Source organism: Protopterus annectens, chromosome 7.part0, assembly GCF_019279795.1.
Source record: "Protopterus annectens isolate FY-2018-M chromosome 7.part0, PAN1.0, whole genome shotgun sequence".
Taxonomy (NCBI): domain Eukaryota; kingdom Metazoa; phylum Chordata; order Ceratodontiformes; family Protopteridae; genus Protopterus; species Protopterus annectens.
In genome coordinates this window covers 1,155,325,389-1,155,351,343 of record NC_056739.1, presented here as the reverse complement: position 1 = coordinate 1,155,351,343, position 25,955 = coordinate 1,155,325,389, and the positions used below count along the sequence as shown (strand labels likewise).

The 25,955-nt window shown below is 36.7% G+C and overlaps 1 protein-coding gene across 2 annotated transcripts in view; it reads right to left on the bottom strand.

The window, feature by feature from the left end:
* The window catches only part of DAPK2 (death associated protein kinase 2), a 1,192,346-nt gene that overhangs the window by 117,421 nt on the left and 1,048,970 nt on the right, over positions 1 to 25,955 (bottom strand). For both annotated transcript variants that reach the window (XM_044077737.1, XM_044077738.1), the window contains exon 7: positions 20,142 to 20,168. In XM_044077737.1, the coding sequence (XP_043933672.1) occupies positions 20,142 to 20,168 (27 nt within the window). The remainder of the gene's footprint in view (positions 1 to 20,141; positions 20,169 to 25,955) is intronic.

The following is a 25,955-nucleotide window of genomic DNA, read 5'->3' as shown; positions in this document are numbered from 1 at the left end:
AGCCTTCTTCAGATCTCAATATTTTGCAGCCAATCATCTTTTTTATATACAAATCAGAACCAATCAAAAGGGTTTCCCACAACGCTTTCATCGTCAAAGACGAATAGAAGGACCTACATGTATAAACCAATAAAGGAGCAGTCCTTTAGGTAAGAACCAATTACAAGTTTCCTTGCATAGCATATATTATAATGCCCCTTACTGGGATTTAACAACGACTAAGCCAATGACACTAAACTCATAAATTATTTTCGTTGGCATACAAAAATTAAAACATGTTCCTAATCTGAAAGAAAACACTTAATGAATGCCTAAAATTCCTAAAATATATATCAGTCTGTTCATAAAATACCATTCTGCTGTCGCTAACAAATGGTGAATAGCCATACAACATCAACCAATCATCTGCTGAAATAATAACATTATAGCCAATCAATAAGTTATACCATGCCTCAACATAACTACATGTCCAAAGGTCTCATAATGTTAAGCGATCAACTATAATAACCGAAAGACGTAGCTTCCACTCTAACCTATTTGCGGATCCCTGTCAAGCATCTAGATCAATAGTCTTCAGATAAAGGGACCTCATGTGTTATTGCAGAAGCCACTTTACAGCTAAACCAGTCATCAATAAAATATCGCACTAGTATGGCCAATCACAGAAAAATCAAAAAATTGTCTGCCAGCCTTCAAAGTATCACTTCGCAAACAAAAGTTTAAAATTGATTTTTCTATATCTGCCTTAGATGTAAAACAACACTGCACAATACAAGAAACCAAGTACATTTGTATCCTTGCCACATCTCATGGTAGAGACCTTCCTACGTCTACGTGAAAATGAGGTGGTTAACCTCAGGCAAGGAGGCAATAAAGATCAATTTTATAACTTGAATCATGGTGAACATTCAGCACTAAAAGAACTTATTAGAAGGGAAGATATTATTATTAAGTCTGCCGACAAGGAGGGTGCAGTAGTGGTGATGAAATCTGAACACTATGTTAGAAAGATGAAAGAATTACTTAATGACACAAACACCTATCAGAAAATTAGCAAGAGAGAAGTGTCAAGGCTAGTGAATACAGTGCATGACTCACTTTATGACAGACTGATGACCAGATGTATCACCAAAGAAGTATATCATTATTTTGAAGTATCCCATCCTTTAGTACCAAGCATAAGTGGATTATTGACAGGGGCCGCCAATAGGCTAGACTGGAAGCTACGGCTTTCGATTAAAGTTGATCGCTTAACATTACGAGACCTTTGGACATGTAGTTACTGTGAGGCATGGTATAACTTATTGATTGGCTATTCTGTTATTTCAGCAGATGACTGGTTGATGTTTTCTGGCTATTCACCATTTGTTAGTGACAGCTGAATGTTATTTTATAAACAGATTGATATATGTTTTAGGAATTTTAGGCATTGATTAAGTGTTTTCTTTCAGATTAGTTACATTTTTTAATTTTTGTATGCCAACAACAATAATTTATGAGTTTAGTGTCATTGGCTTAGTCGTTGTTAAAGCCCAGAAAGGGGCATTATAATGCATGCTATGCAAGGAACCTTGTGATTGGTTCTTACCTGAAGGACTGCTCCTTTATTAGTTTATGCATGTAGGTCCTTCTATTGGTCTTTGATGATGAAAGGGTTGTGGCAAACCCTTTTGATTGGTTCTAATTTATATATAAGAAAAATGATTGGCTGCAGAATACCGAGATCTGAAGGGCTATGGCTGAAAGCACTAATCTCTTTTTGTTTTTTTTATTTTTGTTTTTCTTTCTGCTCAAAATATTTTATTAAAGGCTGGATTTATATATGAGTCAGTCCGTGGTGGCACATTCATTGTTTCCTTCTGCTGTATGTCTTGTTGAACAAAGTGCCTTTAGCAGTGTCATTTGATTTTTTACATTTGTTTACTTTTTTAAGAAACTGATAAAGAATTTGAGAAGAAATAAAATACTTGATTGTGTTATGACTATATATTTTTTGCAATGCTGAAAGTACTGGCAGTGCATGTGATGAACCTAAAGGAATTATATTATATGAGGATTATGACTTAATAACAGAAAGTTGGAATGCTAACTTTCTTTGTGCTTAATGGATATAAAAAATATGAGCGTATAAGCGATAATGGAAAGGGTGGGGGAGTTATGACTGTTATTAAAAACACAACTGATAGTAATTTGATTCTCTGTGATTGTGATAAAGAAATTTAAGTGGTAGATATTCTTGGAATCAATGATTCATTTAGGATAACTGCATCTTATTGTAGCTCAAGCCTGGAGAACATTTTGCACAATGATTTTCTTGATATGCTTGATACCACATTTAATGGTAATAAAATCATCTTCCTGGGTGGATTTTAATTACTTAGATATCATTTGGAAAATGACTGCTAGTAACATTTATTCTAATAGGTTTTACCAAATTCGTTACCTATCACGGACTGACACAACTGGCTTAATGTTATCCAAGGGAGGGAGGACAAGATATTAGATTTGATTATAAAAAGACATATTACCTTTGACGTGCCATTAGGTTTATAAGATCATAATGTCCTGAACTAAATTAATTTTAGGATATAAAGAATTCAATGATGACATTTTACAGGCCATGTTAAATTTAGAGATCAAGCAAAACATTAAAAATCATAAACACAATCAATGTATGCTTCTCACCAAGATCTTTAGGATTACTACTAGAGGTCAATTTTTTACACAGAAAGCTCCTTTACTTTAGGCTTGCTTACTGCTTAAGGTTAGGTGTTCATAATCCTTAAGTATTTTCAACTATAGGATGGACAAGTGGATGGGGGGTGGTGGTATTTTTCTAGCTTTGTGGAATCAGCTTTCCTCAATAGCCTTCAGGCCTGAATGCTGTTTCTGAACTTATAAACATATTTATGTAAGTTTTTTCCCATTTTGTCAGTTTATTTGTTTATATTAAACCACTAATGGTAATTATGTTAATGAAATGTTCAGATTTCCTGCTCTATTTCTAGAGTCTGCTGTAGCTATTTTTTTCCTGATCACAGTAATGTTATTTCTATTTTTTCCAAACTAATGCTGGCACCTCCAAATAACTAACACTGCAGTATAAATATGTTAGTTTGACCAAATGCACAGTATACTGGCCAGAGTAATGTATTTCACCTTTAATCCAGCTAAAATAAAAATAGCAAAGTCCCACCCCAAGAAATAACAATGACACCTCAGAAAAGACATATCTGACTGACCTAATACATGAAATACTAGCCACAGTCATCTACTTCAGCTTGTTTCCAAACGCAACAAATAAAGAAAATACCCAACCCTAAAAAACCTAAATGACACTAATGTGGACATAACTGACTGACCAAAGGAAGGAAATACTGACTGCAGTAATATTACACTGTAAGGTACCAACCAATATCCCCTAACAATTACATTGTCACTGTGGACTGTAGACATGCTTGCCTAACCAAATGTAAGAAATATAAGGTACAACAGAGGTTGTTTCAAAAAAGGAACACTTTAAGAGTCCACCCCTCCTCCAGAAAACACATTGGCACTGGGGATAGAAATCTGTTTCACAGAACAAATGCATAACACAATGGCAACAGAAAATGACTACACTTACAGAGTGATATAGCATACACTACTGATTGACCAAGACAATAATGCCCACAGTAAATATTTCAGCTTGCTTCAAACAATAATATAAACAGCAAGCTCCATGTTCACCAAAGGTACCTACAATCTGACTGGCTATGGTGTATATGATTGATCTAGTAAGAGAACTGCAACCAATCCTAAATCAATTCAGCATGTTTTGATGTTTTGAACAATATACATTCAGGAAGTCACTGCCTACCCAACACAAAAACAGCCACACTTGAAGTGGGTAAGATTAACATAATCAGTAGTCAGGTGAGACAAATAATGTCCAGAGTAATACATTTCAGCTTGTTTCTTGCAATATCATTCTAACGCAGCAAGCTAACTGTCTTCCAACAATTACACTGGCACAGGGGCCAGCAGATGTCTTCGACTGACAAACTACATGAAATACTGGTCAGCAAAGTATGTTGTAGCTGTTTTTCAATAGTAACACATGCAAGCAGATTCACCTTGTAGGTGGTTTCAGACAATAACTCATGCAAGTAGAATCATAGGTTCACAGGTACTTACTTGGCTACTGATCTAAAAGGATCTTAAGCACTGACTTCCATTTCCATGGTAGTTTATAGCCCTTAAATTTTGCATACAGATACAACAGAAATGGGCTAAACAAGGATATGTTGGGGCATTTATGTTTCCACAATCCATGAGGGACAGAGGTGTTAAACTGGGGGTGAATTTGTGGTTACCCATCCATTTGTCCAAATTATATTTAGAGTAAGATAAATGCTTTGCTTTATGTGGAGTGGAGTGGAAGGCAGATCCATAGAGTTGCATCCTTTGTGATGCAAACTTATCCTTCCAACTTGTTCTATTTATTTTGCAAAAGAGATTGAGATCCCTTGACAGGATGTTTATGACACCAGTGGATTTGCGAATGGGTAATGTGTCTTACAGAACATGGTCTGTTGAAGCTCTGTAGGTAAGGCAGAGATCATCCCGGTAGACTGTATGATACAGAGAAGAGGGAAAAAGACTTCAAGACAGTCTGTATGGTTTTTTATAATTTAGGCTCTTGATTTTTTAGTGAGAAAGTGCTGCTGTTATTCCGGTTGTGACATGTTTGGACAAGTACTTACTGAAATGGACATTATACTCACTGATTGCCCTAATGAGTGCTGAGTACAGTGGAAAATTATTACATCCCTGGATCTGAACACAGTACCTTTAGAACTCCAAAAATATCTCAAACTTTAAAATATCTTTAGAACCAAAAATATATTAAGAAATATTACATTGTTAATTTACTAGTCCATTTGACTAAGCAGTCACTCAATAGCTTCAAGGATTGACAAACTAGTAGGCTCTATAAAATGTATTCATCTAGTATATTAGCTGAACTGATCTCACCCCCACAAATGATCTGGCTACTGAAGAGATATTTAAACAGTCCAAAATGCAAGAAATACTGCTCATAGTAAATCAAAGATTTGCAGAAACATACACCTGCATGTCCCCAGCATAGCAGGCAATGTACTTTGTTGAAAGGGCAATGAGGGGTTATTTTAACCCCCTGTTGGATGATGGTCATGATCAGAGGTTCTCAGCTTTCTCTCCTGTCAGTGGAGGGTCAGAGGGGATGGAAGTTTGATGTTCCATGTGGAAATGGGTCCAAAAAATATATTAAATGTATCCTATTGCTAACTTACTAGTCTATTTGAGTAAGCAATCATAAAACAGCTTTGAGTTTTATCAAAGTAGGAAGCTCTCTAAGATTAATTAATCTAGTATACTAACCCATGCAGTTTAGTTCCTAGTACTCATTCTGTTACTTGTAAGAGGTATGGACTTCTCACAAAAGGGTGCAAAGCTCTGGATATCAAGGGTGCAAAGCTCTGGATATCAAGCAATGCAACAAAATCGAAGTGGCCTCTACTTGTTCAACACATAAAAGGCAAACAAAAAGTTGTAGAGTGGGTAAAGATGAATTACATGCTCCGCTCAGACTGCCAAGAGTCCAGTTTTCTTAAAGGTATATAAATTGTTAAAAATAAAACTGGCATTCAATTTATCTTCACCGACTCTGGCTACAACATAAATAAGTGTAAGTAATGGCACTTTCACTACCTGTCTGCCCTTGTATATTCATATGCGATGGGTTTAATAAAAATGATCCTAGTGTTTTTAAACAGATTAATTGTAAGTTTAACCTATCTCTACTCTGTGACTACCTATCAACTGGAAGAAACATTTCAGCTAAACACAGAAGTCACATTTAAACCTGTCTCCCTGTCTGTAACATTAGACCACATAAAAGGGTTTGCTCCTTTTTGCTCGACTTGTACAAATTTACCTCTTTCTGATACCTGACATGATGTACATACCTGATTCAAAGAGTGTAATGAAAGAACACTCAACCCTCATTGTGGAAACATAATTGGCTCTTCAGTAGCAGAGAAATTGGATAAAAAAATTAGAATGTTGTCAATGGCAATTCCATTGACTACTACTGGATGGTCATTACAGTCCTATTTCAAAAAACTGGCCCCCTCTGAGATACTCCCTACTTTGGAGGATGGACACACTGATACTTGACTTAAGTCAAGTATTTTGGAATTACTTTTTGGTTCCTGGTTTTTGTGGAGTTATGCCTTTACCTGAGGTGGAAGGGGGTAACAGAATACATCTGGTTGCTAATACTGAAATATTTTTGCAAGTCTTGGTTTACTGACACAACTTGTACAGCAAATTTTCCAACAGGTTGCTAATTATTTGGTCTTTGGTCCGTTTGAGGGGTGACTCGGAGTTTAACAACACAACTAGTTGTTTTATTCAACATGGACAAACTACCTGGGATGGTGAAGTTCCATTACCCATGAGGGGCCAGCACAAAGTAAGTGAGCACAGTGTTATATACAATGACAATTTTATTAAAGTGACCACATGGCTTAATAAGCCAGTGAACTTTCACAGTGATTTGTATAGCAAAGTCGGAATAGTGAGACAATCTACTGATAGATTGGAAAAGACCCTACTTAAATTCTGAAAATTACAAGTTGAAATAGGATAATTCTTGGAATGCATAAAGGCCAAACAGGTGCCAAAAGGTTTACGTAGTTGGAAATTTCCAACTGGGGTGGTCTTCAATTCCAACCTCCATAAAGATTTATTAGAGTTTTTTGACTGCCAAGTTTGTGAAATAATGGAGCTCCTCATGAAACACAACCAGAGGACTGTTGATGGACTGGTTACTGAAGCTACTGAACTGACCGTGTCATCACAAAGGACTTGTTATTTGAAAACTATCTTGACCAATATATTAACATATTTTGCAACACTGACAAAGTCATTTTAGGTATCAAAAATTGGAAGGAGAAGAAATTAGAAAGGGACAGGCTTGAATAAAAGAATGGGCGAGCTTACCATAAAACATCCACAAAAGAGGGCTTCATGCTAGACCAAAGGAAAGAATTACCAGTTACCACTGACTCAATGGGTGTTGCTGATGAAGAATATCCCTCTTTGGAGCAGGCCCTTTTAAGAAGATCTGAGAGGCTGATGAACCGTTGGAATCCACAGCAAGTAGTACAGAATTAATACAAGACGGAATCGGGATATCATTTTTAACAGACCAAACTGATGGGGAATCAGAATAGGAGGAGGAATTAAGTTGGTCTATGTTTTCAGCCGACATGAACTGGATCAACTCTGACAATTTCTGGTGGTTTGTTTCTACAAACACTACAGGTGACTTTAAAATTTATAATTTTACTACCAGCTCATATGGATGTGAACATTCTGACCTTCTTAGTAAAGGTCAAAACTTTGTGCCAACATTAAAGATCAAAATTGAAAATGTACTCATTGATTTAACACTTTATCTTAGAAAACTCAATTTTAGGTTATTTAAAGATAGTTGTATTGAATATGAGCCCATCCAACTTTGCAGAAAAGGTATCTTCAATCCACCCCTCCCATTGCTCCTAATTTTGTTCGAAAAATTGTGTGAATATGACTTCAGGATGTTTTTGCAGGGTAACTGTGATACTGTAGATCTTAATTTATCAAAGTCTGAACATGGGCTGCTTAAACAACTTAGTAAGGGCAAAAACGTGAGGGTAATGAAACCTGATAAGGGTGGGTGGTGGTCATTATGTATAGGGCAGACTACATTAACAAAATGAATGAGCATTTGTTTGATGATGACTTTTATGAACAGACCTCTTTAAATTTTGTTAATACAACCTATAAGAAAATAGATTTTATGTTAAAGGATATGGTTGACCAGGGTAAAATAATGTATGACTTGTTTTTATTCATTTGTGTGAAGTTTCCTATTGTATTTTTAATCTTTGAAATACTGGACAATCATAAAAGTACAACAGACCCAATAAGACCCATCGTTAATGCAGGTAAATCCAAGGTTCAACCTTTGGTGAGCTACAATGATACAAAGTTAAAAGCATGTTTAAATTCCTTTATACACTTTTGATGTGGTGAACCTGTCCAATGTCATCACACACACTGTTGGACTTCCATGATTTTTTAGTTGAATCCACTGAATTGAGCAATAACAAAATCATTTTGTCTTTTTGGATGGGCTCTATTTCCATCAAAAGAAGGGGTTAGCAATGGGGGCCTCTTGTGCCCCCATGTTTGCTACCACTGTTATGCTCCAATGGGAGAAGAAATTTGTGTTCCAACAACTTCAGCCACCCCCCATGGCAGCTTTATGTTCATTTTCTGGACAGCATTTTTATCATATGGAACAGACCTGCCCATGAGACTGAGGAATTCATTGGATATTTAAATACGACCACTACTTTTTTGAGGGTTATATTTACACACATTACAGTTAAGGTTAACTATCTTGATGTGGAAATCAGTAAAGATAGTGTAAACAAAACGTTAGTGAGTAATATATGTAGAAAGCCCACATACTCAAATAGTTCACTTCATTACACCAGCTGTCATCCTGAGTAGCAGAAACTGAGGATCATCAAGGGCCAGTATGTTAGGCTGGCTAGAATGGTATCAGAAGATGAGCAACTTATTACTGAAAGGCAGAAATTAGTATAAATGTTTTATTCTTGTGCTTATCTCAAGAGTCCTGTACAAGATAAACAAAATGAAGTTATAACAGAAAGGAATAATGGCAGATTTCAACCTTTGCTTAGATGTACACAGCCCAGTGGATCTGATTTTGTAGGGGACAGAGAAGTAGGTGATGTTGAACACAGACATTCTTTTAACATGACTTACACAGCAGATTATGACAGTATCTTGGAGGTTCTTACAAAGAACTGGAAGATTTTTTTCTTGTTTTGATGGGCTAACTGACTTGTTTTGTGACAATCCTCGTATAGTATATAGGAAAGGAAAATCTTTGAAGAATTACTTAGAAATCGTTGAGTGTGCTACTCTGTATATTACCAACAAAAGACATGGCACCTTTAGGTGTGGTTTTTGCAAACAATGAGAAGGAAACAATCACGGTTAACAAATATTTGGTTAGAGCAACCTTTCATTGCACCTGTAATTCTGTGTGGTGGGGTGATTTACCTTGCCATATGTCAACAACATTGTGGTTCTTATGTCGGTAAAACTCAGAGGAGATTAAGAGATCAGACGTACGAGCATAACCTACTGTAGCTATTAGGAACAAAAATAGTATTAATTCACTTTATAAACATATTTCTAAAAATCCAGATCATCAGTTTGTTTTATTTTTGGGTTAGACATGGTGACAAAAATCCCTAGGGGTGGACCTTGGGGTGATTTGATTGAAGCACGGGAAGTTTTGTGGCAAATCGGGCTCAATGCATTTCTTTACCAGCAGATATCGAATGCAATAATTTTAAGACATAATTCTTATGTAGTTTAAGAAAATATTTATAAGTGTATAATAATTTATTGCATTACTTTTTGAACATGATGTATTGCTTTCGGACATTTGGGGGTATATATATTTTTTGGAATTTTTAAAAGTTACTGTCTTTTTAAATCAAGTTACATTGTAACCCGACTGGATTGGCTTGAACATGTGATTATACTGGAGGGTTATTTAAATTGCTTTAGCATTTTAAAGTGTTTGATTCTGATGAAGTCTAAGTAATAATCAGACAAAAGCGCTTAATGTTTTGCTTTTCAACAATATTGTTGAATAAGTGTAACCACTTCTTCTGAGCAGTGTTTGGTTTTGTGTACTTTGGAATTTTGTGAAGTACTTGACATACAGGCTTCTAAACAGAAAAAGCGATTTGAAGAATGCTTAAGCAGCAATCAGCTGTTAATCTAATTAGTTTTAAAGCGGGATAGTGTATTTATCTCCATACGGATATGTTCTATGATATCTCCTATTTTGCTTTCCACCCTACAACATTAACGTGAAAGATAACGTGTACATTATGAAGATGAAACTGAATTGGCACTAGTCTTTTGTCCTCAATCCACTGCAAAAATCTCTTCCACTTATACAAACATGGCTTCATAGCTTCCAGTAAAAATCAAAGTACTTGAAATGAAAAAAGATACCTATTTGGATTCAAGATCATGGACTCCAAGCTGTGGGATGAAGAACACTGACTGATTGATTTAGGACCTTCTCTCCTGAAAGGCAGAAGGAAGAATTAATTTTCTCTTTCAATCAGAAGAAAAAATCTTGGTAATATTGGCCAGTAAGGAGCTAGTCAAATCATAACAGACCTTTTCTTACTTTTTGTTTTACAAGGACCTTTTGTGTCAAGTAATTTGGAGATCATTTCAAATGAGGACATTTTATCAACAGCATATCCCCCCTGGAGTTGAGAATATGGCTGCAGTTATGACCTCTCTAATGAACATTTGGAGTTCCTCAAATGAATGTCAGCTGCAGAAAAGCCCATGGACTGAGTTGGGACTTATGATCAATATAAGCTGCTAGTCTCAAACTGTTTACCAGCATTTTGCTATTTCCCAGCATGAAAAATGCTGTATCCCATAGCTGCATGAGTGTGGTGCTTTTAGTGACTTCTTGTAAGCTCCAGGGAGAAGAGAACTTGACACTTTGATTATTATGAATTCCAGTATCTCCTTAAGAATAAGCACGGGTCTTAACCAGTCATTGTTTCCAGGTCATTCTAGAAAAGGGAGTGTGCCCAGTGGGCCTATGTGGTTAACAAATGGGTATTACTATTATAATTGTAACGTAATCTTCCAGTAATACTGGTTGAGTCAATAACCTGACTTCAGTTCAGTCATCCAAGTTGAAACTGGCAACAAGTTGTTGATCTGTCTAAATTTTATGTGACCAAAGTTATCTAATGCTGAAGCTGTTTTTTCATGGGAGGATATACAGAGCTCTAAAGTACCTTTGACTCTAGAGGCTGATCCTATTGAAACTTAAGATTTCACTGGAACTTCCACATACAATGTCTGGCATTTTGAACCATTTTAATGGTTATTGACATATGCTGTAACGGTGCTATTAAGATTCAGGTCAGCAATAAGAATAACGTCCAAACAAGTGTGCTGGAAAATGAACAGAAAGGGGAAACTAATTCAAGGTATGAGTATAAATGCTTAATAGCTATGTAATAAAATCATAGTACATGTATTAAAAATAAGGTTTAACACCCAACAACTAGAACAGCATTTTCATCTTATACACTAAAATACTTCATTAGAACTAATTAGTGCTCAATAACAACACTTTTATAATCAACCATACAGAATTAATTGATAAATAGGTAATTAAAACTCAATGGTACTTAAATGAGCACAGCCCAAATGTATAAAAATAACTATAAGCATATTACAAAGTTCTTCCATCTTGTCTTCCAACCTATATGATACCACTGATTATATCCGTAAAATGTTTAACGCATTACAGGATGATTCCACTTATCAAATTAGTTCCATCAGCTAAGTAAATATAGCATATAGGAAGGTAGCTCTTTTAATATATGTTGCTGGGTTGCAAGTTATATTAACAAAGGACTTATGGGACTTTTTGTATTTAGTGTCTCTTAGCATTCTTACCATCTCTGGGATCCCTAAAATCCATAAAAATATCCAAGCTCCACCTTTCTGGCCAATTTTAGCAGCTCAAGGGTCTAAAACGTACCCTTTGGGAATATACATTGATAGATGTTTAAAACTGATTATTACTAAACCTTCACACATCTTAAAGTATTCTTGGGACTTTTAGGGCAATTTAGATGTGACCTATGGGCAGTTAACCTTATTTTTCTCACTACTGATATCGTTGATCTAGTTGGTAGTATACCTGTATCTGAGGGGTTGGAACTATTTTCTGACAGTTTGCATGGAAAAAACACTTTAATCAGTTGTAGGTATGGAACCACATTTTGTTTATAAAACAGCATACAATATCAAATGACTTTTTGAGAAAAATAAAATTAACCCACATAACACATTTAATATAGGTAGAGCGATGTCAATATGTGGTAGATGTAGCTACTGAAATGACATTTTATTATTTGACAGAATATTTTTACACCAAAATAATGAAGGGATTATTAAATTGAAAAATGGGGCTTGTGTCTCTAAAAGAATAGTATATATTGCTAAATGTTGCTCATGTTCAGCATTTTATATAGGGAAAACGGTGGGAAGATTAAATAAAAGAGTTTATGAGTACAAGTATGACATAAAAAATAAAAATATTAATAGCACTTTATATAAACTCTCTATAATTTGCACTAAGTTTTATAATTTGGTATTATAGATACAGTTGAAATAGATTCTAGTGGTGGTTGTTGGGAAACTAGTCTGGAATATAGAGAGTTATACTGGTCACTGAAGTTGAATGTAACCACACTCCCTAGGCATAGAGAATATTTCAGTTGTACCAGTCTTAAAACTGACAGCTGCAAAGCTATAATGATTTTTACTCATAATATTATTACTCTATAGTGTATGTTTTGTCAAGACACCACTTTGTTTTGTTAATTGTTTAGCTTACTTACTGCCTGTATTTATTGTACTATCCTGTAATGTGTTTTCTTGTATTGTATTCTAAAATTGTTATGTGTTTTTGGTATTGTATTGCATGAATTTGTATGCAATGTTTTCTTTTTTTGTAAAGGAGCTTTTCTCCCCAGGCCTCCACTGAAAATGGGCATTTGGCTCAGTTGAACATCCCTGGTATACAAATGAAAAATAAATAAATACATAACATTTCAATATATTTTAATTATTTATACACTCACACACACACACACACACACACACATATATATATATATATATATATATATATATATATATATATATATATATACATATTTTTTCATAGTTACACATATATGTCCTTGGAACAAAGGTATAAGGTTTATAGGGACTTTAAAATGTGGTGATCTCCTTTAAATATTTTTACACATTTTGGGCTGTGCTCATTTAAGTACCATTTGAGTTTTGATTACTTATTTATCAATTAATTCTGTATGGTTGATTATAGAAGTGTTGTTACTGAGTAGTAATTATTTCTGATGAAGTCTTTTGGTGTAAAAGATGAAAACACTGTTTTAGTCGGGCATTAAACCTGTTTTTTAATATATGTAGTGTGATTTCACTACATGGTTATTACAAGTTATAACTTTAATTCATTTCCTCTTTCTGGGACATTTTTTGGCACACTTGTCTGGATTTTTGGTTTTGGAAGTGTGCATTGCTACTATATTCTACTGAATAAGAGTAAAGTCACCAATGATGACATGATCTGTCTTCCTTCCTGAGTGTAGGACTCTTTTTGCTGTATAGTTCATAGGTTCAGAGATTGGTACTAGGCTATCAGCCCTAGGGCCTATACAAGCTTAGCCATAACAATTCCATGGCTATTTCTTCCCACAGTATTTACTTCCCTGGCCCCTGTCTAGCAGGGCGACTAACATGATCCCCGGGGTGAATTTCCTATCTCCCGTCCAATCATCAAGGTTCCTTTTGAAGGGGGCCAAAGAGGCGCTCTGCTTGACATGTATGGACAGTCTATTTTCAGAGTCTGGAGTGTCTCTGGGTCAGGAACCTATCCCTCCAGCATGTTTTGTTCATTGTGATGAAAAGGTTTAGATCCCTGGAGCGTGTGGCTCTGAGGGATTGGGATTTCTTTAAGTGTAGGATGTCCAACAGCTCTGAGTTTGACATGACCTTGTATGTTAAGCAGAGATCACCTCTGAGTAGACGATATGTGACAGAGTATAGGTGGAATTTTTTTAGATGTTCAGCATAGGGCATCTGCTTTAGGCTTGTGATTCTTTTAGTGAGGTATTTCTGCGGCCTTTCCAGTTGTTGCAGATTTCTTGAGAGGTACATACCAAACGGTGCGTTGTATTCTGTAATGGCTCTAATGAGGGATGAGTATAGTGGGACAATGGCCTCCTTTTTTCTGGATGAAAAGCCCTTAGTGATGAGGTGTGCCACATAGAAGGATTTCCTGACTGTTGTGGCGATGTAGTTATTGAAGGTGAGACCATTGTTCACCTGTATCTCTAAGTCTCTTATCACACTTTTGGTGTTTAGTGTACTGCCACCTATGTGGTAATTCACGGGTACATGTTTTTTCCCAAAGGGGATAACTATACATTTCTTGGCATTGAGCTTGAGCACATGGCTCTGGCACCAGGCATCTGTTTCTGTAAGGCCCTTTTGAAGAATATCCACATCATTTGGGGATTCAGTAATGGCTCCCAGTTTGCAGTCATCTGCAAACTTTGTTAGCCAGAGCCCCTTAGTGTTGGCCTGTACTTCAAAGAAATAGATGCCAAACAAGAGCAGTCCCAGGACTGAACCCTGAGGTACTCCACTTGTCACTTGTCTGGAGCTGGATTTGGAATCGGTTACTTTTACAGTGTGGGTTCTGTCAGTAAGCCAGTTGGCAAACCATCGAGTGATGCAGAGATTAATGCCCAGCTTAGTAAGTTTATCTATTATTCCAGAGTGGGGGATGGTGTTGAAGGCCTTGGCAAGGTCCAGATAGGCTGTGTGGACCACCTTACCCTTGTCCATGACTCTGGAGACTGATTCAAAGAAGTCAATCAGGTTCAGGAGACAAGATCGGCCCTTCACGAACCCAAACTGCGTGGCGTCCACTGTTTGAAGGTTGCTAATGTCTTTGTTTATAAGTTCCATGACAACATGTTCTATGGCCTTGCAGATCAGGCTCGTCAGACTGATGGGGCAGTAGTTCCCGGGATTCAAGTTGGATCCCCCCTTGTGGAGTGGGATAACTGTAGCTGTGCGCCACTCAGTGGGCACAAAACCTGAGGTGAGGCTATGATTAAACATGACACTTAGGTGAGGTGCCAGTTCATTTTGTAGTTCATGCAGTACACAGCCTGAGATGTTGTCTGGTCCCGTGGGTGTTGTATCCAATATCATCAACAGGCAACTTGTTCACAATGACTTAAGGCTGGAACAGCCCAGAAATTAAATTACTACATTCCTATTGTGCATTAAATTGCAAATCGAGTAATACTAAATCAAACATCCATCATTAAAGGTAAATATTGGTCCTTTTCATCTTCAGTGCCATATAACAAGGGTTATATTCTTTGACAATACTCTGGAGCACTTTCTAGACCAAAGGAGAGGACTAAAAATTGGAACTGTTAATCCCCTGCTTGAACTCATTTGGAATATGAGGAAGCTTCTATAAATATGAAGTGGTGGAATCTACCTGTACATGTCATGCAGGTCAAAAAAAGAGAGTTGCAGGTTGTGCCAGAACCAAAAAGAACACCAAAATAAATACCTTCAAAAAGCAATATTCCATGAGATTACACATGTATATATAATAACTATACCAAAATTAACACACTGACAAAGGAGCACCTGAAAATATGTTCAAATTTGTTCTGATGTGCTCCATGTTAATGCTGGATGAAACTGCTTAAATTTAAAGATTTTCTTTTCAATGGCTCTGGTGCATCAACATGTTAAATTTGGTTTAGATTAAAATAAACTTGGAAACACAGAAATAAACTCTTCTTTTGCATCCTGATAGTAATTTATTATAAATATAATTTAATGTAATGTGCTTGCAGCCTTTCCACTACAAAAAGTAACTTTTGTCAAGAATATCATAAACCTTTGCTTATACAGTAAATAAAATGTCACTGACAAACTTTTCTATAAGCTTAGCCATAGCAGGTCTACTTGGTCAACCTAAGAACATAAGTTCTTAAACCATCAATCCCATTCCTGAGACAGGAAATAATATCCGCCTTTACAGCAAAAGTCTTGAAAAAGGGTGCAATGCAGTCGGTTGACTGAAACTTTCATTGTAGGGCTACTTCAATGTTGTTGTGTCTTTCGGCTTTTCCCGTTTAGGGGTCGCCACAGCAGCAGATTGGCAGTAGATTTTTATGTGCCGAGTTGCCAGCCCTGATGCACAACCTTCAACGAAGGTACGCCCATTCACGCATGTATCCACACAGAAGACGCTCTAGCTGAGACTCGAACAGGACAACATCTTACTGTGAGGTGACAACGCTACCGCAGCACCACCACCGCAGTCATCATTTTATGGAAAAGTTCTATAGTCGACTGTAATTTAGTCATTTAGTTAACTACAGCACTGCTCTGGTGACCACAGTTTAGTCATGAATGTACAACCATAGAGTTAGTCTGCATAAATAAGGTGCAATGTGGCAAGAAGCCCTGCATTATAGCATTGTTTTTATGCATTTTTGTTTTATATTTAGGATTAAATGTGTGTGTGTCTTCATAACACTGGATAATATTGGTGCATTACCCTCAAAAACGTAGAATAATTATAAGAAATAATTTTCAGTTTTTGTTATTTCTATGCCACATGTTCTTTTGTTGAATTAAGCAGTGACCACAAGGTGAGATTATCAGATGTTTGGGAATATAAAACATTTTACATATTTTTTCAACAGATTTAGGAGTTGAAGTAATTGGCTATTGTTGGGTAGTGCATTTGACAGTTACTGATTGGGTCTGCTTAAGCTACTGTCAATGGGTTTGTCTTGATGATGTACTGATACATACCCTTGTGTGTGTGTGTGTGTGTGTGTGTGTGTGTGTGTATGTGTATCATGTATGCATTTGTGTGAAGTTGTTTAGTCATAGGTCCTGAGGTTCAAAATCCCGAATGGCAAAAGACAGAGAAAATTTCACCAAAATCTACATTACCTAAAAAACACAATCCCTGAAACTAACCTCACTGAACTAAAAAACACCCAAATACCACATAAATCTGACTGCACAAATGCAAATGCTATCAATGAAATACCAAAACACGCCCGCACACACACACACACACACACACACACACACACACACACACACACACACACACACACACGCTAACAATATCATCAGACATAATTTATTTGAATAATGAAGGATAAAGCTCCAAGTATAACCCAGGCAACCTAGGTTTGAGTACTACACCAGATGCTGCTGAATCAAGTCAGGGGCAGGTGGGAATCAACAGACAATGTTGCTGAAATACCATAACAGGAGTGCAGAACTTCAGTCTGCTGCAATACTGTCATGAAGATAAGGCTAGATGTTACAGCATGGATCATGAAGGATCAGAAACAATCAGCAGGATCAGAAACAATCAGCATATTAATGTATTATGACATTCATGCACCGTAGCCAAGGTTAGTGAATGTGCAGAAGTGTGCATGGGACCAGTTGCTTTTACTGTGACAGTCTCAGTTGTCCAGGCTACCTTGGTTAAAGTAAACACAAAAAACAGACTTACTGTGGAAGACAATGCAGATGTTGATGAGCTGTGTAGCCTTTTCCTTCACAAACAATTGTGTAAAGTATCATTATTAATAAGCATTGTACTTTAAGACTATTTGCTCTTAACACAGACTGCAGCTGGAGAGTGTTGATAAACAGCACTTAATTACAATTTAACTGTTTCAGTTTTTTGGGCTGGTTGGTGCTTCACTGTACTTTCCTATTTATGACCTTGTTTGTTCTGTTACTTTATTACTGCACTACAAGACTAGCATGGATATTTAGAGTCTTGGATGGTAACTAACCTTGTATTTCTAAGAAATACTTTTTATATCTCATTGCCTGTTGACTATTTCTCTTTACACAGTTTTGAACTGCAGTATTTGTCATGACCCATGTAACTCTAGTTTATGGACAATTAGGTGCCAGTTTGCTCTTGGTCATCTGGCTGAATGGAATGTCAGAGTAACCTTTTGTAAAAGCAAAAAAAATAAAATAAAAAGGAAAGAAAAACGTTCAGTTAAAAAATATAGTGGAAATTAACTTGTGCTACCTCTGGTGAGGATTCTCCCTAGTTACAGGGTCTCATTATCCTTGCATTCAGTGACATACTCCTCACACATAAAGTGCTACTCAGTGGTACAGCAGATTTCTTACTAACTGCAGGTACGAAAAGCAAACTGGAAACAGGTTAGTACAGAATATATCATTACAATGCCAGTAGTGGTAGTAGTATGCTGAATTTTATAAGTATATGTGAGAGGAATGAAGCTGTCAGGAAAAGGAGGTATACTTTTATGGGGATGTCTAACAGTACTTTACTTCTGTTCCCTTGATAATGTGTAATCAATTTGGACGTTTGCTTAAAAGTACTGTATAATGTCACAAATGCACACATGTACATACAAATCCCCCCAGGTTCACAATGAAACTCCAAATCACAAGATGCCAAATACAAATGTTGAAACAGCAGAAGTAAAAAAAAAATAACTGTGTTTTTTGCAGGGAGCAATCCTTCCAAATCCTATATATGCAGACCCCATGGAAATACAAATACAAAGAAGGGAGAAATCTGTCAAAGCAGAGGAATCACTGCAAGTGCAGTCACAGAAACTGCACCTGCATTGAGTTCTTATGGAAAATGATCACTGGCATTTTGTATCTCAGCGTCTTGTGCCTCAGCGACTTGATGTTCAGGGAATTAAATCTCAGTGACCTATGCATACATCCATATGCACAGACATACAGACACATACACAGAGACTGCATGTATACATGCATGTATGTTTGATAAATAATGGGATAGCCTTCAAAACGGCACACATGAGAAATCTTGAATTCTCATTTCAAAAGTTAGATTCCTACTAGTACTTTTTACTTTTACTCTGAGGGGCAGCAACCCCACAGATGGTTTATTCTAGAGGAAGGGGGAATGGGTATGAGGCTACAAGGAGGTACATGGGTATACAGCCCCCCTACAAGAACATATATGAAAAGCCCTGATGTTTAATGTTTTGAAGACTCAATTCTCATCCTCATAAATTTGAGAGGCTGCCAAAGACTATGCCTGCAGAATCTTAATGACTTATAACCTTAGAGCCTTCCCTTTAAAAATAAATTGACTGTTTTAGTGGGATTGTATGACACATAAATGATAACAAAGGAGTAAATATTTAAAAACATTTACTTCCAAGTCCTAAAAAAACATGTGGATATAAACATTATCAATAGTCTCTACACAGCCCTCACAGCTCCTGAGCTGTTAAAGTTCACTTAAATTATCTTAATTATCAATCTGCATAATAAAGAAACAAAAGTTGTCCACAAATGCCTTTGATTCAGTAATTCATTAGATACAAGGTAAAAGAGAAATGAGAATCCAGGGGATTATGCCCTCATTTCAAAGCATATGGTACAGGATGTATTTAGAACATACCTCTCAGCTGTCTAGAATTTTGCAGGAAATCCTTGATTTTGTTTTATAAGTTTGCCCTGTTCCTATTAGAAATGTTGCTTTTGATAAATTACTACGGATTATAGTCAGTCAAGAATGCTTGGCATTGCAGCTTCATACTTCTTATTGTATGTAAAACGACCTATTGTTCTATTAACTTTTGAAGTGGATTATAATAATATGTAAAATTTGCCCCTGATTTCGGGCCTTTGTCCCCCCCCCATTTATTTTGGCTTTGTCCAGAATTTGTGAACAAAGAAATTGATAGGTATGATCTACAACTGCTGTAATCTTAATTGCAATCAGGATCCTTTCCTTCAGAATGCTTTCTTTACACATTTTAGTTAATTCTGTTATATATCTGATTATTAAATGGCCTGCACATCCCTTGTGTCAGTAAAAGCTTCTCAAGCTGAGCTCAGTAAAAACAGTATAATACAATGTCAACTGTGTTAAACATCTATCTATTTTTTTGTTGTATAACTGAATAACGTTTCTGCTATATAAACAGCAGGATTTACCAGGTCTGCTCCTTAGCAACAAATAAAAAAGAAAGAAAACTTCTGTCAACAATTGAACGCACTACCCTAGACTTGTAAATATCCTTTCTTATGAGAAATGTCCAGTCAAAAAGGAAGAAACAGATTTTACAGAGATGTAAAACTCAGAAATGATCAACTTCAAGTCAAAATATGATACATAAATTACAGTACGAAAGCCTTATTTCAATTATGCCTAACACCTGACTCTGAATGAAATAGTACGAGAAATAAAAAAAGTGCTGACAATTTTGACAGAACCAATATGCAGCCTGGAGATAAAGACAATGGATGTAAATTAAAATATAAACTGCTATACTTACAGTATGTAAGTGATGACTCCTATACTCCTGTAAGGGGCAAAAATAAACAAAAGTTAAAAATATGTTAATTGGAAACTAGTTTAATAACAAACACACATTAATTTAATGATGCTATGACTACAATAATGATACAATACAACCCTACAAACATGAGTTTGACACTTATAACCTCCACTAAACTAGAGCAAAACACAGAAATAGCTTATATATGAAGATAGGTTCCATTATTGTACACTGAGTGAGTTCAGAAGTGCAAGGTATCTGTTAATAACTTATGAAAGAATCACTCTTTTTCAAAGTGGTTACTTCAGAGATCAAGGGAGGGAAGATGATATGAAATGGACTGCCGTCTATTTCAGCACAGAGAAACTAATGTTTTTGCTGTTTGATTTTTACAATTAATTTTAATTAATTACATAATTATGTAGTTATAATTCTAACTTTTGATGCAACATATTTGATTTATAACATTTGTTTACATCTATTGGCTTTTAATATATATTTTGATAGCTTGGAAACATTGATTGTACTGACTTAAATTTATGAGCTCGCAAACTTAAAATTCTAATTTATACTTAGTATATAACATCTAGAAATACATTTTAGGGTTTCTTAATTTAGATTAATTATTTTAGCTTTTAATTTGTTAACTTTTGAAATGCTCAAGACTTAGCTTTAATGTGTCTGTTCAATAAGAAGCATTTCCAGGTAAGCCTTAGGTGACTACCACTGAAGAAATAAAAAAACAAAGTTCAAATGAACTAACTGGAAACTTTACTAAGCCACTACATGGAAAGATCCTCTTCAGACTAATGCTAAATTGTTTTGTGCATCTCACTGAGAGTATGGAAACATCCAGTGTTTGAACTTTGGTGTAGTTAACACTGTTGTTTGTGGTTAAATTACACCTACATGAAGAGACCCAGGGTAGTCATACATTTGTACCTCTAAGCACAATATCAGATTTTTGAGTAAACATTCTGACCACCACAGTGGTGTTGATATGAACAAGTACACAGCCCTTGACCAGTTTAGTAGATCAAAGGGCTTACCTTTAATGGCTCAATAAAGTTTCCTGTTAGTTCATCTAAACTGTACTTTTATTTTCAGTTGCTTAGCAAGATGTAACTTTATTTTCTACTGACTAAGTAGGGGCTTCTACAATTCCTTCATTAGTCCTTTAACAGACTATTAGTTTTGTCCCATTTTTAGTTTTACTTCTTAACTTCTGAAGCAGATTTATGTACGTGTGTGTGTGTGTGTGTGTGTGTGTGTGTGTGTGTGTGTGTGTGTGTGTGTGTGTGTGTTTGTGTGTGCATATGTTTTAGTGAAGAAGACTGCATGCTAACTACTTCCTATAGATATGTAAATTTAGCAAACAGTGCATGGAAGACACCTGATTTACAATATATAAGTACTGAGGCCTTTTATTGTTTTGTGGTCAAACATTAGCAATGAAGTATTGATTTCTTACATGCTGTTAACTTGTCAAGTATTTGCTAAAACAGGTCTGAAAAACAGACAGTAAGGCCTAACTAGATCCTAACAAGATAAAAGGGAAATTGAATGCAGCTCTAAAATGTGAAAGGATAAAAGGAATAGTGCAGACTGAAGGAGAGAGGAGGAAGAGAGGTAGGTAAAGGTTAAAGGTATGGGGCAAGAGTTTGGCTCAGAGTCTTTGGACTTGAAGATGTGGGGATTTCAAGGGAATATTGGAAATCTTGATAAGGACATGTGTAGGTAGTCAGGCAAGAAAAGGACAGACAAGAGGAGGTGGTACACCAGGAGACCAGAATTCTGGATGTGATGGGAATGTGGAGAAAGGACACATGGAAAGGATAGGATGACATATATGGGTGCAGTCAAAGAATTAAAGACAGGGGATTAGAGGACAGAAGATTAAAGCAAGAGGAGAGAGTCCATAGAATAAACAGTAAGCAGCAACAGCACTATCAAGTAAGAATGGGAAACAGAGTCAGAGATGGCCATGCAGAAGACAGTATTAGAGGGAGCGCATGAGGAATTGCACCAAGAAGAAGATCCCATGGTGGGGGGGGGGCAGCTATAGTCAGACAGAAAAGATGGTGAGGAACAGAAGGAAAGGAAACAGGAACAGAAAGATATGTCACTGGGGGGAGAGGTAGGTAGACTTGATACATCATTATTTGTATTGGAGGGGGTGGCAGAACATGGTAACGAGAGGAAAACTGTGCTGTTTTTTGAGGGTTAGAGGACAAAAGTGATCTATACAAGGAGAAGAAGGTGGAGAGGCAGAGAAAAAGGAAAGTGCAATAGTGAGAGAGAGAGAGAGACCAGAGGATTGTGGGAAATAAAGAGCCAATGAGCACACCCCAGTGAATATGACTTACACAAGGGTTACAAAAGGGATGTGAAAGGGATGATGCACAACACATAAAGGAAGGCAGTGAACAGTGACTGTGAAGAGGATGGGGGGGTTGCATCTAGATAGGGAAGGCTGCAAGTAGAAGGGGAAAATGATACTGAGAAGGAAGAGAAGGAGGACAAGATAGCCAAGATAGCCAATGTGGACAATTTTGTTAACTGGACATTCATTCATTAATGGGCATACTCATGCTGGGAAGAGAAACAGAAGAGACCATGAAACAGTGAAACCAGTCTCAGTGCTTAGATTTAGTAAGCCACATGGTGATGTGATGAAAGAAGTTACCAAGGGGAAGGGTCCAATGCCTGTTACGGTCTTCAGAGGAACAAATAACTTATCACTGAAGATAGGAGACATAGCGATGGAGGTCAGAGAGTTTTGCCAGGGCAAGGAGTGGAAGTCGGTATTCTCAAAAGCATTTTTAAATTATCTTTATCGCATTCTCACTATCATACAAGGGTGCCTATAGAAATCACAACTGCAGTCCTTGGAACAGTGAAACCACAGCTGTGGTGGATATATGTCAGGTCTGATGCAGAGAGACTTTGGAGTGTCCCTCCCTTCTATGAGGGACAGAAGTCTTGGATTTAACATATATAAGTAGCATGCATGCTGGGGAAGAAGGGTTGTAACTCACCCCCTACCCCCCACAGAAAAATGCTTTATTACTGCAATAGTGAGCTTCAACATTTTCTAGTTTATTATTTAAATCATAGTTTCTTTTTTAAATCACAGTCTATTTTTTACACATTCAAGACTTCAGCCAACACTGATGGCATACAGGGATAAAGCCCTGATGAAGCACGTTGGTGAGGTGGGGGTGATATACTTAAATAAGTTACACTGTAACAATAGCACAGTTGCTGTTATACTCAACCAGATATGCATACCCTTGGATATAGGAAGTGTAGTTAAACTGTTGTGTAACTGATATTCAGGCACAGCCTGAAAGTACAGATCACTACCACACCATGAAAGGCCACAGTGAAAAATGGATCTTGAATAAGCATCAGTGATCCTCTAACCAGATGGGACCCCAATAGGAGCTGCTCAGGTCTAGATCAAACACCGTTAAGTACAGGGAGTGCTCTCCTTCAGACATACATGCCACCAAGTACACAGCTAAGTGATAACTGTTTAGGAGGTATTCTATGGCCAATGTATGACAGCAGCCTATGTGCGACATACCATGTATCCTACAGCAGTGAAAGACTTTTGTATACTGGCACACATCAGGTCACCTGCAGCGGAGAGCTCCCTCATGTTAAGAATATTGATACAGATGACTAGGACATCACTTTCTACCTAAAGTTGTTTTCCAACGAAGATCATCCAAAGTAATGAAAAAAGGAGGAGAAGGATAAGTCACTGCCCAGGTGAACCCCGTATTCAGAAATATGTACTGTCAGAGCAACTAAACAAAATTAACCATGGGCTTCTCAAGGAAACTGGGAGCCACATCTTCATGCTTGGATGGAAAGAAACTGCAGTGCATTTATTAGCACACACTATTATACTGGGTATATTTTCAGTCTCCGTCCCCAGAGCTCTGCCCCAATTCAAACAATGGCGCAAAAAGCAAGTTGTCGCCTCTGCTAGTTTCGAATGCATATGCATGGGGAGAAAAATTAAAGAGAACAGTTTATTACACAATTCTAATTAATGGTTTGAGGAGATACTACAAAGGACAAGGAATCTGCTTAGGTTGTTACACATATAAAGTTGCATGGTCAGGTTAGCTTACTCTTAATTTTACAAAAACACAATAATGAATACTTACAGCCAAGAAGCTCGTGAAGTCTGACTGTATTGTACTTTGTTACAGAAGTCTAGGACAGGTAGTTAGTACAGCTGCCTACTGCTTAATAAGCTCAGGACCATACTACATGAATAGATGGCCTAATGTACCACTCTAGTACAACACGACTAGTTATGCTATGTATGCATTTTACACAAGTACTTAGACTTGCTTTGTCTGTGTAGCTAAAGCATTAATGTGCAGACATGGAAAAGAGTTAAACGTGTTTTATGTCAGTACATACCTTGAATTTTTGATACACTTCTGGCTATGTATTCAACAATCAGGAGCTATGCATTCAATAGATAAACTCACTGTCTGTATTGTTTCTTACCTTAGTAAAAACATTGCTCTCACTGTTACTATGTATTTGTGCCAAAGATATTATGATGCTGCAGATACATCACTTACTAGCTGCCATAAAAAATTCCCCTTCTACTCCCAACACTACCCATAACCCTCTTCTCCCTTACTCTGACACCTCCCAGCCAATAACCTCTACTTTATATCTTCCAACTTACTGATATCATGGTACATTTTGTGTATAAACTGCTCACAAACCTTCCTTCCTTAAACAAGTCTGCTAACAACTCTTTTCCCCAAATTCAAAAAGAATGCAGCAGAGGGTAATGTCAAACCACTAGCTATCATATTCATTTTTATCATAAAATCTGGTATTTTGCCTGATGAATGAAAAACTGTCATAATTAAACCAATTTCCAAAAAAAATAAAATAAAAACCTACAGCTCAAAAAAACTTTAATCGTATACCCTAAATCCTTTTTCTATGCAAAATACTTGAATGTTTCTTTTACAGTTTCTCACCTGTGATTAATTTAATTCAATTTTACTAATGCCTATTATGTTTTGTGACCTATTTATAATGCTGTAACTGTTATCTATGTGTCTAGTGAAGATATATACCAAAGTATAGAGAAAAGCGAACTCATTGGAGCCTATTTATTGACTTAGACAATATCCTTGACGTTCTTGAACATTATCTACTCATCTCTAAACTTTGCCTTGCCAGCTTCTCCCAATCTTCTCTCACCTGGTTGACAAACTACCTGACCAGTGAACACTTTACTTTCCCACAAACACAACCACTTGTTCCCTCATTAATACGTAAAGTACCAACAACAAATTTTACCAGCTGAGTGCATTTCTCAGTAACCACAAACCCGATATATTAACAATCGGTTTACCATCAAAATAACGAATGAAGTTTCGGCGAACATGGGATGTCGAATTACTATTGGCTGAATCTCATGTTGTCAAACCTTCATGTTTGTGAGCCTTTGGTTCAGAGAATGCACTGTGCATTCACACATATGTGGTCAATCTTATTACTAGGGATCATGGTACAGTGCGGATTGGAAATACACCCTTTTCCCCACTATAGTGTGATCTCAGAGTTGGAATATATAATTTGCAGGAGGTGTGGGGGGCATAGACCCCCACATGGGGATGCATTACATGATGTTCAGTATAGAACTGCAGTCTACGGATGTCAACAAAGGTCGAATTCGCAACAGGAAGTGGTCGAATTCGCAACAGGAAGTGTGTTTTTAAGACATTCTGACCTTTTCAACATTCCAAAATTGGACATGTG